This window comes from Hyperoodon ampullatus (assembly GCF_949752795.1).
Source record: "Hyperoodon ampullatus genome assembly, chromosome: 14".
Taxonomy (NCBI): domain Eukaryota; kingdom Metazoa; phylum Chordata; class Mammalia; order Artiodactyla; family Ziphiidae; genus Hyperoodon; species Hyperoodon ampullatus.
The window spans coordinates 73,400,294-73,418,005 of NC_136927.1; the positions used below are offsets into that span (position 1 = coordinate 73,400,294).

Genomic DNA, 17,712 nt, shown 5'->3' on the forward strand with positions numbered 1-17,712 from the left:
TGGAGGGAATTATAGAGGCCGTTTTTGCAAACATGCTATTGTAGGTACTAATTGTGATAGTAATGCAGATCTGTTTACTGAAAATTATTATCAGTCTATAAAGTCAAACTGTGAAGAGGTGCTCTAATTAATTACAGTGTTATTAAGAAAATGTAGGTCACAATAGAAGTGCGATTTCCTCCAATAAACTAAGTACAGTGGTGAAGCGCCCTCACATATAAGGAATCATTGTGGTGTAAACAGTTAACTTCTGGAATCACTAAATACAGGGATCAAAAATACACCTGTTTTTGAATGCATGTTATTTCTTGCCAGTTGAGGTGTCTTCCCCTATCAGTTGATTCATTCATTTCTTCAGCTTTAGTTATATAAAACATTTTAATAACCTACATCTATTGATGATATTTTTATTACAGTTTTGGGCCAAGGAGAATTTAGTCACCTCTTCCATCTATTTTTATTTTTTTGCGGTACGCGGGCCTCTCACTGTTGTGGCCTCTCCCGTTGAGGAGCACAGGCTCCGGACGTGCAGGCTCAGTGGCCATGGCTCATGGGCCCAGCCGCTCCACGGCATGTGGGATCTTCCCGGACCGGGGCACAAACCCGTGTCCCCTGCATCGGCAGGCGGACTCTCAACCACTGTGCCACCAGAGAAGCCCTTCCATCTATTTTTAAAAAGCCCCCCAAACACCACTAACAACAACAAAAAGAAACTCAAAGAATCAGAGACAGTCTTGTCACAAATATTTGTTGAGTAGGTCTGGTCTTTGGTTTATGTCCACGCACATCTAATTTGTGGCATATTTTAGATTAGAGACGATCAAGTGTCATCATCCCTCTGGAGTAAGAATTCCTTTCGAATGTTTATCAGTACCTAGGCAGAAATATGTTGTCATAAGCCACTGTCAAGTGATAGTATCATGGAACTTTCACAGCTGCAATGGGACACTAGAAATAATATGGTTCATGGCTTCTTTTTTAGATTGGAACCTATGGTTTAATCAAGATCATATAGTCAGGACCAGAATCTAGATCTTTGAACCCCAGGTTAGGGATTTTTATAGTGTATTGTGCTGCCTCCAAAATCAATTTTAGCTATTCTGTAATCCTGTACACGTAACCATTTAACTAATCATTTCACTATAATTATGTTTCTTATATGTGTGTCCGTTTTACTCCTGGGTTATACCTGAATGTGTGATTAGATTAAAAACTTCTCATATTACAAAATTCACTATAGTTTTGGGAACATTGATTTCTAATAAATATTAGGTATAATCAGGTTCCTGATATTGATATCAAAAGGTGAAAGGAAAGGCATTTTAGATAGAGTTTCTTATTTGTGACCCTTAGTTGTTGAAAGGGACAAAGAATATTAGGTATTTTAACTCCAAAAATATTAGAGATCTTTAAGTGAGTTGCAAAGGGCTATTATCAAATATAGAGGAATTCAAATATGTAGAAAGCAAATGTTCTCATTTTCTCATCTAAACAGTGATAGAAATTAGACAAACAATTATACTCTAGCTTAGGAGATGTTTCTTTGATCTTTATGACATAGTTTAGATTTAGACCATAGAAATCTTACTGTTAGTGTTTCATCTCTGGTTTAGAGACTTGAATTTCTAAAATCCACCTGTATTGCAACTGAAGGGAATTACTGAGGCATCATAGAAGTATATTGTACCAATTATACAATTTTTATTGTTGGATATGATTTTTTTTAAATTATGTCTTTATGGTTTTTGTAACAGTTCCACAGAAGAACATAATTACCTGTTATTTCTCTCCAGAAGTTACCATTTTTATTGATGAACACATTTCAGTCATTTCTTTGTGCATTTATAGAGAAGGCTGTGTAAACAGACATGAAATGACAGAAGTAATGAGAGATTGATGCATGATATTTACAGCTTACCCTCAAATATTGTGTGTATCTTCAAAAAAAGGAGATATTCTGTTTTGTGTGTATTTCCTAAGAAAGAGGATAAAGTTGTCCCTTGGTATAGGTGGGGAATTGTTTCCAGGACCCACCACGGGTACCAAAATCCACAGATGCTTGCAGATGCTCAAGTCCCTTATATGAAGCAGCATAGTATTTGCATATAACCTTCACATATCTTCCTGTATACTTTAAATCATCTCTAGATTACTTATAATACCTAATACAATGTAAATGTTATGTAAATAGTTGTAAATATAATGTAAATGACATGTAAATAGTTGCTGGCTTGGAGCAAATTCTAGTTTTGCTTTTTGGAACTTTCTGGATTTTTTTTTTTTTTTTAATGTTTTCGAGTCCTGGTTGGTTGAATCCACAGATGCAGAACCTGCAGATACAGAGTCAACTGTACCCTCTTTTATTACCACAATACAGTTGTCAGGTGGTGATTTTTCTAAAGAAGGGCTTTTCCCTTCTCTCCTAACCCCCTTCACTTTTAGATTATTAGTCTGAGCTCATGGACTCTTTTTCTTCCGTGTTTTTTGTTTTGTTTTGTTTTGTTTTTGATGCTTAGTGTCCCAAAATTTACCGGTGGGAGCCTCTCAAGGTGGCTTCTGTGTCCTGTTGATATGTCCGTATCAGTTTGTGAGTACTTGTTTTTTTTTGGCACAAAAAGATATTCCAGGCTCACTGTGTACTTTTCCTGCCCTAGACCTGGAATCAGCTATTTCTCTTAAGAAGGCTTAGCTCCTTGTGTTGGGGAATGGTATTTGGAAACCAAAATCTGAGTGCTAGGTGTGCTCATTGCTAATGGGGTAGCCATTGCTTCAAGACCTTTTAATAAAAAAAGCTCAGCAAAAAATTTTTTTAATAAATCATGAGTTCATGTTAATACCTCGGTTTAAATTCAACACACCAGCATTTTTTGTACCTTCTTCAGTTTCATATTTTGATAATTAAATATTGCCAGATCCCCTTCACAGAGCTTGTACTACTCTGCATCCAAATTCAGCAACATATGAGAGTGCCTGTGTTGCCACATCCTTACCAGCAGATAGGGTATTATCAAGCTTTTGACTTTTGCCAAATTGAAATGTAAGAAATCGCATCTCCAAGTAACTTTGATTTGAATTTCTCTCATGAGTGAACCTACACGTTTTTTTCATGTTTAAGGACTAATTGGGTATCTTTGTGTGTATACTATCTTTAGCCCATGTTTCTACCTTTTTTGGGGTCTTCTTTTCCTTAATTTTTGGAATTCTTTACATATTTGGGAGCTTATCTTCCTAAGATAAAAAGAACTCTAAAATTTATTTTTAAAAGAAAATTCTTTTAAAACCTTTATGGTTACTTGTTGCCAATATTTTCTTTGAGTTCGTCATTTGTCTTTCATCTTGGCTTATAGTGAATGTGTGCTTAATTTTTATTTTTTAATTTATTTTATTTTTGGCCATGCATCAGGTCTTAGTTGCGGCAGATGGAATCTTCATTGAGGCATGCATGATCTTCCGCTGCGGTGTGCGGGCTCTTCCTTGTGGTGCGTGGGCTTCTCTCTAGTTGTGGCGCACAGGCTTAGTTGCCCTGCGGCATGTGGGATCTTAGTTCCCCGACCACGGTTCGAACCCGCATCCCCTGCATTGGAAGGTGGATTCTTAACCACCGGACCACCAGGGAAGTCCCTACTTGTGCTTATTAATTTTTAAAAATCTGTGATATTTCCTTCACACAAAGAAAACATCCTTTTTTTTAAAAAATTGCATCTGGGTCTTTGTCATGGTATGTTAAAAAGCCTTTTTCCTCATTCAGGTTTTAAATGCATTGCATTCACACATGTTTTCTTCTAGTACTTATGGTTTCCATTTTTACCATTAGAGCTCTTATCCATTTGGAGTTTTCCTGGTTGAAGGTATGAGGTGTGGATACAATTTAATCTTTTTCAAACAGCTATCCAGTTGTTTGGATATCCATTTGGGCTTTCTACTTTGTTTCTAGACTTTCTATTCTCTTCAGCTGGTCTGAACCTAGTATCTGGTCCGGATTTGTTTTATGGCTGCACCATGTGGCATCTTAGTTCCCCAACCAGGGATCAAACCCACACCCCCTGCATTGGGAGCGTGAAGTCTTAACCACTGGACTGCCAGGGAAGTCGCAGAATATTTTGTATAAAAGTACACTGCATACTGCGTATTTCAGCCATCTATAGCACTGTCACAGTTGCTTGGCTCAAGAGACCCTCTAAACACCCCTTTTGATGTGTAGGATTATGGGTAGGCTTGCCGCAGAGTTGTCTCCGAGCCAAGCTTCTCCTCTGGTGGTCCCAGAGGAAGGCACTGATCAAAAGGACTTTCCATCCGAAGTTGTCAGGAAATCCAAAACACCCCCATTTTTACAAGTTTTATTTTGTTGCATTTCCTTCAGAACTGTATTATGAAATAATACCTTAAATTTAATTTAAAATGTAACAAAATAAGCGTGAAAAGCACTTAACATCGTACCTAGAACAGACAAAACAAAACAGACATTCAGCACATACCTGTTGACTGGTCCTAGCAAATATTGTGTTTGATCCCTAATAAATGAGGGGGCGACAGTGAAGTAAGCTATTGGCAGCATCTGGAAGTGGGCAAATCTGAGATTGGCTGCTGTTGAACTTGGCAGTGGTGATGGTGAGTAAGACGACAAATATCTGAGAGGCAGTCAGGGCTCTGTCTCGAAACTGGGACTAGGCAGATGTCAAGAGATAAGACTGCATGGAACAAGGGTTCTTGGAGAGAAAACACTTGCTGTTCTTTATCTTCTGGACCCCTACCCATTCACTTTTTTTTTTTTTTTTTATCTTGCTGCCATGAATAACAAGATGGGATTACTTATTTTGAAACTGCTTCCTGGTTCACTTTATTTATTTATTAACATCTTTATTGGAGTATAATTGCTTTACAATTGTGTGTTAGTTTCTGCTGTATAACAAAGTGAATAAGCTATACGTATACATATATCCCCATATCCCCTCCCTCTTGCGCCTCCCTCCCACCCTCCCCATCTCACCCCTCTAGGGGGGATATTTTACATTTGGTAGTGTATATATGTCCATGCCACTCTCTCACTTCGTCCCAGCTTACATTTCCCCTCCCCATATCCTCAAGTCCATTCTCAAGTAGGTCTGTGTCTTTATTCCCGTTTTACCCCTAGGTTCTTCATGACATTTTTTTTTTAATTCCATATATATGTGTTAGCATACGGTATTTGTCTTTCTCTTTCTGACTTACTTCACTCTGTATGACAGACTCTAGGTCTATCCACCTCATTACAAATAGCTCAGTTTCGTTTCTTTTTATGGCTGAGTAATATTCCATTGTATATATGTGCCACATCTTCTTTATCCATTCATCCGATGATGGACACTTAGGTTGTTTCCAGCTCCAGGCTATTGTGAATAGAGCTGCAATGAACATTTTGGTACATGTCTCTTTTTGAATTATGGTTTTCTCAGGGTATATGCCTAGTAGTGGGATTGCTGGGTCATATGGTAGTTCTATTTTTAGTTTTTTAAGGAACCTCCATACTGTTCTCCATAGTGGCTGTACCAATTCACATTCCCACCAGCAGTGCAAGAGTGTTCCCTTTTCTCCACACCCTCTCCAGCATTTATTGTTTCTAGATTTCTTGATGATGGCCATTCTGACTGGTGTGAGATGATATCTCATTGTAGTTTTGATTTGCATTTCTCTAATGATTAATGATGTTGAGCATTCTTTCATGTGTTTGTTGGCAGTCTGTATATCTTCTTTGGAGAAATGCCTATTTAAGTCTTCTGCCCATTTTTGGATTGGGTTTTTTGTTTTTTTGCTATTGAGCTGCATGAGCTGTTTATAAATTTTGGAGATTAATCCTTTGTCAGTTGCTTCATTTGCAAATATTTTCTCCCATTCTGAGGGTTGTCTTTTGGTCTTGTTTATGGTTTCCTTTGCTGTGCAAAAGCTTTGAAGTTTCATTAGGTCCCATTTGTTTATCTTTGTTTTTATTTCCATTTCTCTAGGAGGTGGGTCCAAAAGGATCTTGCTGTGATTTATGTCATAGAGTGTTCTACCTATGTTTTCCTCTAAGAGTTTGATAGTTTCTGGCCTTACATTTAGGTCTTTAATCCATTTTGAGCTTATTTTTGTGTATGGTGTTAGGGAATGATCTAATCTCAAACTTTTACATGTCCCTGTCCAGTTTTCCCAGCACCACTTATTGAAGAGGCTGTCCTTTCTCCACTGTACATTCCTGCCTCCTTTATCAAAGATAAGTTGGCCATATGTGCGTGGGTTTATCTCTGGGCTTTCTATCCTGATCCACTGATCTATCTTTCTGTTTTTATGCCAGTACCACACTGTCTTAATTACTGTAGCTTTGTAGTATAGTCTGAAGTCAGGGAGCCTGATTCCTCCAGCTCCGTTTTTCGTTCTCAAGATTGCTTTGGCTATTCGGGGTCTTTTGTTTTTCCAAACAAATTTTGAAATTTTTTGTTCTAGTTCTGTGAAAAATGCCAGTGGTAGTTTGATAGGGATTGCATTGAATCTGTAGATTGCTTTGGGTAGTAGAGTCATTTTCACAATATTGATTCTTCCAATCCAGGAGCATGGTATATCTCTCCATCTATTTGTATCATCTTTAATTTCTTTCATCAGTGTCTTATAATTTTCTGCATACAGGTCTTTTGTCTCCTTAGGTAGGTTTATTCCTAGATATTTTATTCTTTTTGTTGCAATGGTAAATGGGAGTGTTTTCTTGATTTCATTTTCAGATTTTTCATCATTAGTGTACAGGAATGCCAGAGATTTCTGTACATTAATTTTGTATCCTGCTACTTTACCAAATTCATTGATTAGCTCTAGTAGTTTTTCGGTAGCATCTTTAGGATTCTCTATGTATAGTATCATGTCATCTGCAAACAGTGACAGCTTTACTTCTTCTTTTCCAATTTGGATTCCTTTTATTTCCTTTTCTTCTCTGATTGCTGTGGCTAAAACTTCCAAAACTAAGTTGAATAAGAGTGGTGAGAGTGGGCAGCCTTGTCTTGTTCCTGATCTTAGTGGAAATGGTTTCAGTTTTTCACCATTGAGGACAATGTTGGCTGTGGGTTTGTCATATATGGCCTTTATTATGTTGAGGAAAGTTCCCTCTATGCCTACTTTCTGCAGGGTTTTTATCATAAATGGGTGTTGAATTTTGTCGAAAGCTTTCTCTGCATCTATTGAGATGATCATATCGTTTTTCTCCTTCAACTTGTTAATATGGTGTATCACATTGATTGATTTGCGTATATTGAAGAATCCTTGCATTCCTGGAATAAACCCCACTTGATCATAGTGTATGATCCTTTTAATGTGCTGTTGGATTCTGTTTGCTAGTATTTTGTTGAGGATTTTTGCATCTATGTTCATCAGTGATATTGGCCTGTAGTTTTCTTTCTTTGTGACATCCTTGCCTGGTTTTGGTATCAAGGTGATGGTGGCCTCGTAGAATGAGTTTGGGAGTGTTCCTTCCTCTGATATTGTTTGGAAGAGTTTGAGAAGGATGGGTGTTAGCTCTTCTCTAAATGTTTGATAGAATTCGCCTGTGAAGCCATCTGGTCCTGGGCTTTTGTTTGATGGAAGATTTTTAATCACAGTTTCAATTTCAGTGCTTGTGATTGGTCTATTCATATTTTCTATTTCTTCCTGAGTCAGTCTTGGCAGGTTGTGCATTTCTAAGAATTTGTCCATTTCTTCCAGGTTGTCCATTTTATTGGCATAGAGTTGCTTATAGTAATCTCTCTTGATCTTTTGTATTTCTGCAGTGTCAGTTGTTACTTCTCCTTTTTCATTTCTAATTCTATTGATTTGAGTCTTCTCCCTTCTTTTCTTGATGAGTCTGGCTAATGGTTTGTCAATTTTGTTTATCTTCTCAAAGAACCAGCTTTTAGTTTGGTTGATCTTTGCTATCGTTCCATTCACTTTTTAAGGCTTTGAACCTTCTGGTCTTTTTTTCTGGCTACTGGGGGAAAAGGCAGTATAAATCCACATGTTCATGCAAAGTACTGAAGAAAAAACTTCTGTACTTCCCAGTATTAGAGTGCCGTGAAATAGGTGCATTCAGCTAACTAGGTTTTTAAGTCATGCCAGGTAAAGTTATTCTTTCTGTGATTGTTACTAGTTCTAACTAGTAACTGCTGTATTCTGCTCTCATATGGTAACTGCTGTTACATAACTACTGATTCTGCTCTGCTATATAGCTACTGTGCTATGTGACTGCTAACCTAAGCCCTTCTACCAGTCTTCCCTGACCACCCATCTGGCAAGATTTCTTCATCTCCTGGGCACATGTAACTCTTACAATCAGTTCTATCTATTTAATATTTATCCTGTACTGTCTTCTTTTAAAGAATATTTAAAAGAATTTAATAAAATCACCTATAATCCTACTATCAGAGACAAATCCTGTTAACATTTTGGTATATTTTTTTCTAGTCTTTTTTTTCTCCTATGTGTATGGTTTTACAGAGTTGAGATTGTACTGTATATATAATATCTTATTTTTTCTCCTTAACTTTATCATAAACCATTTGTAAATAGTATTTTAAAAGTTATATAATATTTCATGGAGTGGGTTGTGATTTACTTAGATTTTCCTTTTCATGCCTATTTTTCTCATTAGTCAAATTAGATCATGATTTTGTCAAGGGAAATCAATCACTATGATATCATCCCCCCTTCCTGACTCTAATGCCTGTAGAGCATATTATATATGTAGATGATTAATAAATATTTTGGCTTGCTTCTCTGTTTTCGGTCTAAATGTTATAGGAACTCTTTGCTATAGGGGATCCAAAAAGTATTACTTGTAGCTGATGTAGAGTTATTGCATCACCAAGTCTTCCCATTTAGAAAAAGGGACTCTGGGGAGGCTATGAATCCTCTGAAATTCTATGAAAAGTATTTTGAGTGAGCATTTGTGCTTTTTCCTATAGTTTTCACTAGAATCTTGAAGGACTCTTTATCTAACAAAAAGCCACTGATTCCATGACCTTAGCCCATCTGGAGACAGATCTGTTTACTAAACTTATCTGAAATCTGAGATACTATATTTCACCATTTGTTTTTCTTGGTTTTCAGGAAGGGATGAGACCATGCAGCCTGCAAGACCATCTTTCCTTGAATACTTTGAGCAAAAAGAAAAGGAAAATCAAATCAACAGCTTTGGCAAGAGTGTCCCTGGCCCACTGAAGAACTCTTCAGATTGGAAAGTTCCACAGGATGGAGACTATGAGTTCGTAAGTAGACTTGGAAGCAGATGGTCATGTCTGCGGGGGAAAGTTGTTTGAAATATCACACATCCAATTCTGTCATTTCACTGAAAGTGCAAAGTGCTTGAGCATTTTATTGTGCAGCTCACAGCTCCTCTAAATACGCCTGGCGGCAGCTCCTGGGCTGAGAGCCTCAGGAGTCTGAGACAACATTCTGACTGACATTTGAGCTGTTCCGAGGGCCCCCAATTAATTAGTGGCATCTTTTTTGCTTTAATAATTATTTATTCACTTGCCATTTTTCCTTTTGTTGACTTTGAATTTGTTAATGGTAAACGAAATATTTAGTCATCCAGTGAAGATGCACTGTCTTTACTAGTTTATCTGGGATTGTGATTTTGTATTTAAGAATTAGACTGGAGGGCAGTTAGTGCTATTTTGTAGTGTCTTTTTTCTTTGGCTAGCCATTATCCTAATTTCAGTCTCTCTGAGAGGATTATTCTGAATTTTGTCCGAGGCTGGATATTACATAATTCCAAAGTTTCATAGGAAAAACAGGGTGTGTATTTCCTCTTTCTGCTGTGGAACATTTCTCCCTCAACCACGGACACTTGCTAATGTTCACAGAGATTTAATTTGTAGAGGCAGTAAAAAAAAATGTGCAAAAAAAAATAAGGAGTCTGCATTCCTTTTCAGAAAAGGATTTTCTCTTTAGGAGTATTTAATTTTTACACTCTTAAATTCTGTCATAATTCTGTTGTTTATAAGAACTTAGTTTGCACATTAGATTTGGATTTAGGGAGGCTTTCTAGTCCTGGCTTTCTCCTATAGTCCTACTGACCAGTCTAGAGGAAATGATGTCATTCTTCTATAACATAGTTTCTGCTTTTGTAGAGTAACAGGAATGTCATAGTTTATACAACTAATGATAGAGATTTTTGAGGATCAGAATAACTCACCTGAGGTTATTTAACCGATTAGTCCCTGAACCCATGTTAGGACCCAGGTTCATTTGCTTTATCATCTGTTTGTTCACTCATTTATTTATTAGCTCTTTGAGTGCCAGTATGTGCTTGACACTCTTCTAGGGATATAGTAGTGAACAGAACAGTCAAAAACTCATCCCTCTTGGAGGTTTCATTTTAGAAGAAGGAAAATAAGGAAGTAAAATATTTAGTGTGTCAGATAGTGGTAAGTGTTGTAGAAAGTGTGAAGCAGGAAAAGGAGATTGGTGGGGAAGGGAAGGAGAAAAGGAGAGGGAGAGGGAGGGAGTGTGTGTGTGTGTAAATTTGTAGCAATTTAAAATAATGAGTTAAGGAAGTTCTCATTGGTAAGAAGATGAGAGAGTGAACTTTGTGACTGTCCAGAGAAAGAGCTTTTCAGGCAGCTGGAATAGCAAATGTAAAAGGTCCTGAGGCAGGAACTTGCTTAGTGTGTTTGCAGAACAGTGAAGCGAATAGTGTGTTTGGAATGGCATCAAGGGGACGTGTTATAGCAGGAAATGAGATCAGAGATGTAATGGGGAGTCAGACAACGTTAGGGTTTTTGTGTAATAATAAGGACTTTAGCTTTTAGTCTGAGTGAAATGGAAAGCTACTGGCAAGATGTGACTTGATCCTACTTATGTTTTGAAAACATTATATTGGTTGCTATATTAATGCACTACAGGAAGACTAGATTTTGTGAACACAGGTGTAGTGTTGTTACCTACTATATAGAAGAGGCCAAATATGGGGCACATCTGCTGCCATTCCTCTCTTCTAGGTCTTTGGCATTCATATTTTCCACTGAGTCAGGATTCAGCTTCAGAATCCTTCTTAACACAGTGTTCCAGGCCGACACTGTTAATCAGAGTAGACTCAGAGATTTGAGTCTTCATGTTTGCGATTCCACGTTGCCTCTGTAGTTGTCGTGGACATCTTTGTAAGAACTGATTTTCTCAGTTTAGTGAGTCTTTAGGTAAAGATGAAACAACTTCTGGGTACCAAATCACATCACCATTGTGATAGAATGCTTAAGAATTCTCAAATCTGTATTCCCAGGTCTAGTTAATGATCCTGAGATTCCAGTCACTTTAAGCTAATCATTAATTTGGGATCAGCAGTTCCAGTGTTTGAAGAATTCACTTCTCTCTTCCATAGCCTTCCCATACTAAGATCATTGCCAGAGAACTTATTTTGATAGGCAAGCTACTTATGCAAAGGGGCTTTAGTAGGTCTTTAGAGAGAGAGTTTTTTATTTGGGAAGGAGATGACTGTTGGAGGGAGTGGGCCCATGAGCACCGTGACTAAGTTAGCACATTGCCCAACCTGTATTATTCCTGGCTGGTGCAGGAGAAAGGTCCTGAGACTTATCAGAGGTTATAAACTGGCATCATACAGCCCACACACCTTTTTTGTGTGTCCTACACAGTGTTTAAAAGTTTTAAATTGGTTGCCTGTGTTTAAAAACTGAGAGCTTCTACGTGAAATGTCGGAACTCCAGCTTATTTTGAAAGCTTGGAAGAGCTGACCATAAAAGACCTGCATTTTTGGTTGATGGCTGTCTGGAGCTGAGTAGCAGCTGCCCTCTTTGGGTCTGACCTCTCTAGTTCTCCTCAAGATCTGATCGACTTCACTCACTTGTATTAAGTATCTAACCTGTCTGGCATTTTTAGGACATTTGATCTGGGGACTTGTGCTCTAAATCATTTGGATTTGTATATGTCCACAGTGTGTCTGAGCCAACCCATCCTGACATATAAAATTTTATTCTAATTTTACCTTGAAAATTTCAGGAGAATTTATTTTAAAATTCTCTTTTAAGAGAATTTCAAACTAAACAATGAAAGACAACTGAGGTGGAGTGTATATGAGCTACTATACCAAAAAGTTCCAAAGAGCAGATGAAAACTATTTTTAATGCCTTGATATTCTTGCTGTATCACCTTCATCCCAAATCAAACATTTAAAATAATAGTCTCAAATAGTGTTTCCCAAAGTGTGATTCCCAGGACAGCAGTGTCAGCATCACCTGGAAACCTGTTGGAAATGGTTTCTCAGGCCCCACCCGAGACACACTAAATCAGAATCTCTGGAGACAGTGCCCAGTCATCTGTGTTTTAACTTACCTTATGCATGATCCTAACCTGCTAAATTCATATAAATTTCTTCTTTCTTTCCTGTTAGGTACTATAGAAATTCTAAAATCACACGTATTCATATTTTATTAACATTGCATGACTTTAAAATTTCCTTTTTTCTCCCCTTTTGAGTCTCCTGTACTCTTATTGGAGGTACCAAAGCAGTACCTAAAATCAGGAAAATGTACATTTGAAAGTGACATCTGGCATAGAAAGAACCAGTTTGTTGAGTGAACAAAGTGTTCTGAGTAACCTCACTAAGTTTAAAGAAGGACGTGTGTCAGACTAGCCGTCTGTTCCCCCCAACCGTCTCTTAGAGAGAGACTTTCTGATTTCCCAGTGGGCAGTATTTAGTTATAAAGAAGATATTCTCTTTCTTCCTGTGAAGGCAATTGCTATTTTGAAATGAAAGTTTTTGCCCAAAATGGCAAATGGAAAGTAATTAAATCATCAACAGTGGCAGAACTTGATACTGACAAAAAACTTCATATTTTCATCTGCAACTGAATTCTTGTTGTATTTCTAAAATTGAATTGCCTTATTTGCCAAATTGAAAAAGCAACAAAGATTTCCTTTAATTTTTGAGGCATATTAAAGTGTAAATAAAAAGTGCTTGCAAATGCAATATTCTCTCCAATTAGTATTTCATAGTCTATAAACAGATGCATTTTTGGAAATGAATGTTGCTTTTATGAGAATTCAAACCCTCCCATTTTGCCATCGTAAAGCCACAAAAAGCTGCCAGTTTAAACCCAGTTTGGCTCATAGATCTTCCAAAAACACACTGTAATATTTTTGTCTAAGAAGGCTTAGTACCAAGAGGGTGAACAAGACAGACAAGACCCAGGCTCTCCTGGAGTTGACTGTGGTGAGGGAAACAGACCTTAAGTCAGGTAATATACCAGTTCAGGTAATAGTGGCTATTTAAAAAAAAAAGCACAGTAAGAGATAGTGTGAGAGAAGGCCTTGCAGAGAGATGGGACATTCAGCAAGACCTGAATAAAGAGGGAAAGCCAGGCATGGGAAGGTGGAGGGAAGAAGTACAGAGTCTGAAGCAGGACACGGTGAGTGTATGTAAGGAGCAGAATGACACACAGGGTAGCAGTCCATCATAAACACATCAGTAATCCCAATACACGCGAGTGCATTAAAATCACCTGTTGAATGATGGAGACTCTGGATAAAAATAACAGTCAAGGGCTTGCCTGGTGGCGCAGTGGTTGAGAGTCCGCCTGCCAATGCAGGGGACACGGGTTCGTGCCCTGGTCTGGGAAGATCCCACATGTCACAGAGTGGCTTGGCCCGTGAGCCATGGCCACTGAGCCTGCACACCCGGAGCCTGTGCTCCGCAACGGGAGAGGCCACAACAGTGAGAGGCCCGCGTACCACACACACACAAAAAAAAAACAGTCAAAATTCAGCTAAATACTGTTTATAAGAGATATAGCTAAAATAAAATATCACCAAAAAGTTTAAAACAGAGGAATGGAAAAAGATACGCTAGGCAAATATTCCTAAAAGAAAGTCGGTGAAACAATATTAATATCAGATAAGATAGAATCCAAGACAAAGGAACATTACCTGGGAAAGGGGCATATTTTAAGTTGCTAAAAGGTGTGTTTGATCCAGAGGACAAAAGTCATGGACCTATACAAAGCATATATATTTATCCAAAACCAATAGAAATACAAGGAACAACAAGAAAACTGCAGTCATAGTTGATGGCTTACATATTCTTCTCTCAAAATTTGACATTTCAGTTAGACAAAAAACCAAAACGAACACAATTAATATGGTTGATAAAACAGAAAATAGGAACACTTTTCAAATATTCGTGAAAATTTTAAAACATATATGGAATATTCACAAAATCTGACTATGTTTTAAAGTGCTTGAAAAAAATCTCAGTACAGAAGTCATCCAGGCCACATTCACCAACTATAATAAATAAAATTGGAAATTAACAAGTATAAAATAGCCAAAGCCACTTTATTGCACTTGGAAATGTAAAAGTATATTTCTAAATAATTCTTGCTTTAAAGATAAAATCAAAACAGAAATTATAAAATGTTGAGAAATGAATTATAAGAACTGTACAAAATCCAGATCATTGTCATTTAAACCTGTGGGATGAGGCAAAAATGGTATTCATAGGAAGATTTATAGCCTTAATTGTATTTTCTTTTTAGAATACAAGAAAGATTGTAAATAAGACAAAAATAAAGATAAAAGCAGAATTTAATGAAATAGAAAATAAACAAAATTTGGGTCAGTAAAACCAAAAGTTGGTTCTTTGAAAGGAACCGACATTTGGCAGATTTGATCAAATTAAAAAGGAAGAGAAGATACCATAAACTATAGTAGAGGAAAGGGGAGAGAATGTTACTAGAGATAGAACAATGTAAGAATGGGAAGAGAATATTATTATTTAAAATTTTATATCATTATATTTGAAAACCTAGATAACTAGATGTTTAAACATTATACCATAATGTTAGTTCTTATAAGGAAGTATAATTGCATAAAAATATCCAAGATACTTTTGAAAAAGAAGACAGTGAGGTTGGATTTATATGTACAACACCACAATAACGAAAGCATTGAGATATTGCCAGAAGAAAACATAGATCAATGGTAAGAGGATAGAGCTGAGAAATATACCTGTGTATATTATAGGAATTTATTATATAATAATGATAAAATGCAGAATAATGCAAGCTGTGTGATACCATTTGTGTAAATTTTTAAAAAAACCGCAAACCCTGCTACATATTTCTGTTATGTACACATGCAACTGTATAGATTAAAAAGATAGGATATAAAACTATTTGATAAGAGTCACTGCCTTTGAGGAGAAGAACTTCAGTTTTAACTGTTTTTAAAGTGGGAATGTATTACAATATTAACATATTACTCGCTTAAATTTAAAAAAAATAGAGTGAGATATGTTTTTTAAAACTTCTATCAATACTTAGATTTCCCTGGTTTTAGTCTAAATGGAATTAGCCAGAGCTTCTGCAGACCTAGATGAACCACAGTACTTTTCAATCTTACTAACTTTGCAAGGATTGCTGATTATCAGCTCTTGGTATATTAGGTTTTGGAGTAAGTTCCCTATTTATTCAAATAAAGTTGTCTCTAGATTTCTTATGACTTATTCTTTACAAAGAGTTGGTAATAGCTGTCCCTCACTTACTAATTCAATCTCTATACACTGAAGTCCTCTATGTGTGAATAGCTAAGACTATAAGATCCTTGACGGCTGGGATTTTTACTCATCTCTGTATTCCTAACACCTTGCAATTGCCTAGCTTATTGTTAGTACATACTTTTCAATTAAACTCAGAGGCAGTCTCTGAATTTATTCAACATATTTAGTCACTACTCTGAGAAAGTACATAGCGTAGCAGAAAAGACAATCAAATAATTTTGATACCTTGTGCTAATAATAGCTTACATTTATTGAGAACTTACTTTGTGCTAGGCATTGGTGTAAGATTCTTTAAGTATATTAGCTCAGTGCTTATAACCATCCCAGGAGGTAGGCAATATTATTGCCATTTTATGGATGAGAACACTGAGGCTTAAAGGGAGTAAGTGCTTGAATAAAGTTATACAGATAGTAAGTGGCACAGCAGGGATTTGGCTCCAGAGCCTAGCCTCTTAACCGCCTACACTTTATGGCCTCTCTCTAGGCTTTTCTGGTAAATTCTGTCCATAAAGTTCATATAAAAACGTGTAGTAGGAGCCCAGAAGAGGGAGCAAGAACTTCAGTAAAAAGAACCCCAGAGGAGGCATCAAGAAGTCTCATTTGAAGTGTATTTTGGGGTTTTTTGTTTGTTTTAATTTATTTAATTGATTAATTTATTTATTTTTGGCTGCATTGGCTCTTCATTGCTGCACGGGGGCTACTCTTGGTTGCAGTGCACGGGCTTCTCATTGCGGTGGCTTCTCTTGTTGTGGAGCACAGGCTCTATGCGTGCAGGCTACAGTAGTTGTGGCACGCGAGCTCAGTAGTTGTGGCTCACAGGCTCAGTAGTTGTGGCTCACAGGCTCTAGAGCGCAGGCTCAGTAGTTGTGGCACATGGGCTTAGTTGCTCCGCAGCATGTGGGATCTTCCTGGACCAGGGCTCAAACCCGTGTCCCCTGCATTGGCAGGCAGATACTCAACCACTGCGCCACCAGGGAAGCCCCTGAAGTGTGTTTTGAAAGATGAATAGGAATTCTCGAGCTAGAGAAGGAGGGAAAGGACATTGTAGGCACAGAGACAGAGAGAGGGAAGTGTGTGTGTGGAGGCATTAAGGGGTGTGGAATGGCCAGGAAGTCCTAAGTAATGGTGTTTGGAATGTAGGGGTGTAGGTGTGCGAGGAAGGGGGGAGGGGGCGATGGTGAGCCCTTCAGGTGAAGTAAATTAGTGCCCAGTGTGCCCTTATTTTTGGGGGGGAAATATTTAGTACCCTTTTAGATTTTTCCTTGATGTATCAGAGAAATTAAAAATAGAATCCTAATTCAGCACAAAGAGCTAAGCTACCATCCCCCTGAAGTTGTGTGATAATGAGTCCATCAGGATATAAAACCACCGAACTGTTAATTCAAAATTAATTGATAAAAGTAACAGAACCTGAACAAGATTGATTGTTTGGGTTGCATGGATAGTTACAAGCCATTCAGATGGCTTTTTGTGGTAGGGAAGGATAAACTTTAGCACTGAGTTTTTCCCTGGAGAGAAAAAGCCTATGATTTTTTGAGACTTTATTGTAACCATTCTTTCCTAGATCAGGGCTCCAAACAAGATTTATTTGGGTTTTTATTATGAAGCTTTACTGAATTGTCAGGACATAGTCAATTACTCATTTTTTTATTAGATGACACTTTTTGCTTTTGGCTGAACACTTTAGAAAATAGACATTTGGTGGGAGATGAGAATTATTGCTACCTTATTTATAATTTAAACTCACGATTGATATGGTGGCAGAAATGTTTTATTTACTCATGTTTACATTGATACTCTTAAGGGTGCATCTTATGCTTTCAGGGAACCCAAGTATCTACAACTTGAAACTTTATCTGCCATTTTGTAGAAACAAAAGAAACACTCCCCAAATGTCTGTCTTTGATTTTATTGTCCGTTTATTTCAAGATGAGCTTTAAAAATGCATATCCTTAAATATCCCAGCCTCCACTAGTAAGATAGAATGTAATGAATTTCCCACCACTCAGCTATAACAATCATCAACTCATGGCTATTCTTATTTTATCTAATCCTCCTCTTCTGCTGTTCACCGCTCCTACCACATGGTTATTCTGAAGCAAATCCCAGGCATATTTCATTTTAAATATTTCCATACATACCTATAAAAGAGTAAAGATCCCTTTAAAAAT

General features: G+C 37.3%; 1 protein-coding gene across 2 annotated transcripts in view; it reads left to right on the forward strand.

Moving 5' to 3' along the window:
• The window catches only part of STK4 (serine/threonine kinase 4), a gene marked incomplete at its 3' end in the record, with an annotated part of 96,426 nt that overhangs the window by 51,941 nt on the left and 26,773 nt on the right, over positions 1-17,712 (forward strand). For both annotated transcript variants that reach the window (XM_079718410.1, XM_079718411.1), the window contains exon 10: positions 9,079-9,236. In XM_079718410.1, coding sequence (XP_079574536.1) covers positions 9,079-9,236 — 158 coding nt within the window. The remainder of the gene's footprint in view (positions 1-9,078; positions 9,237-17,712) is intronic.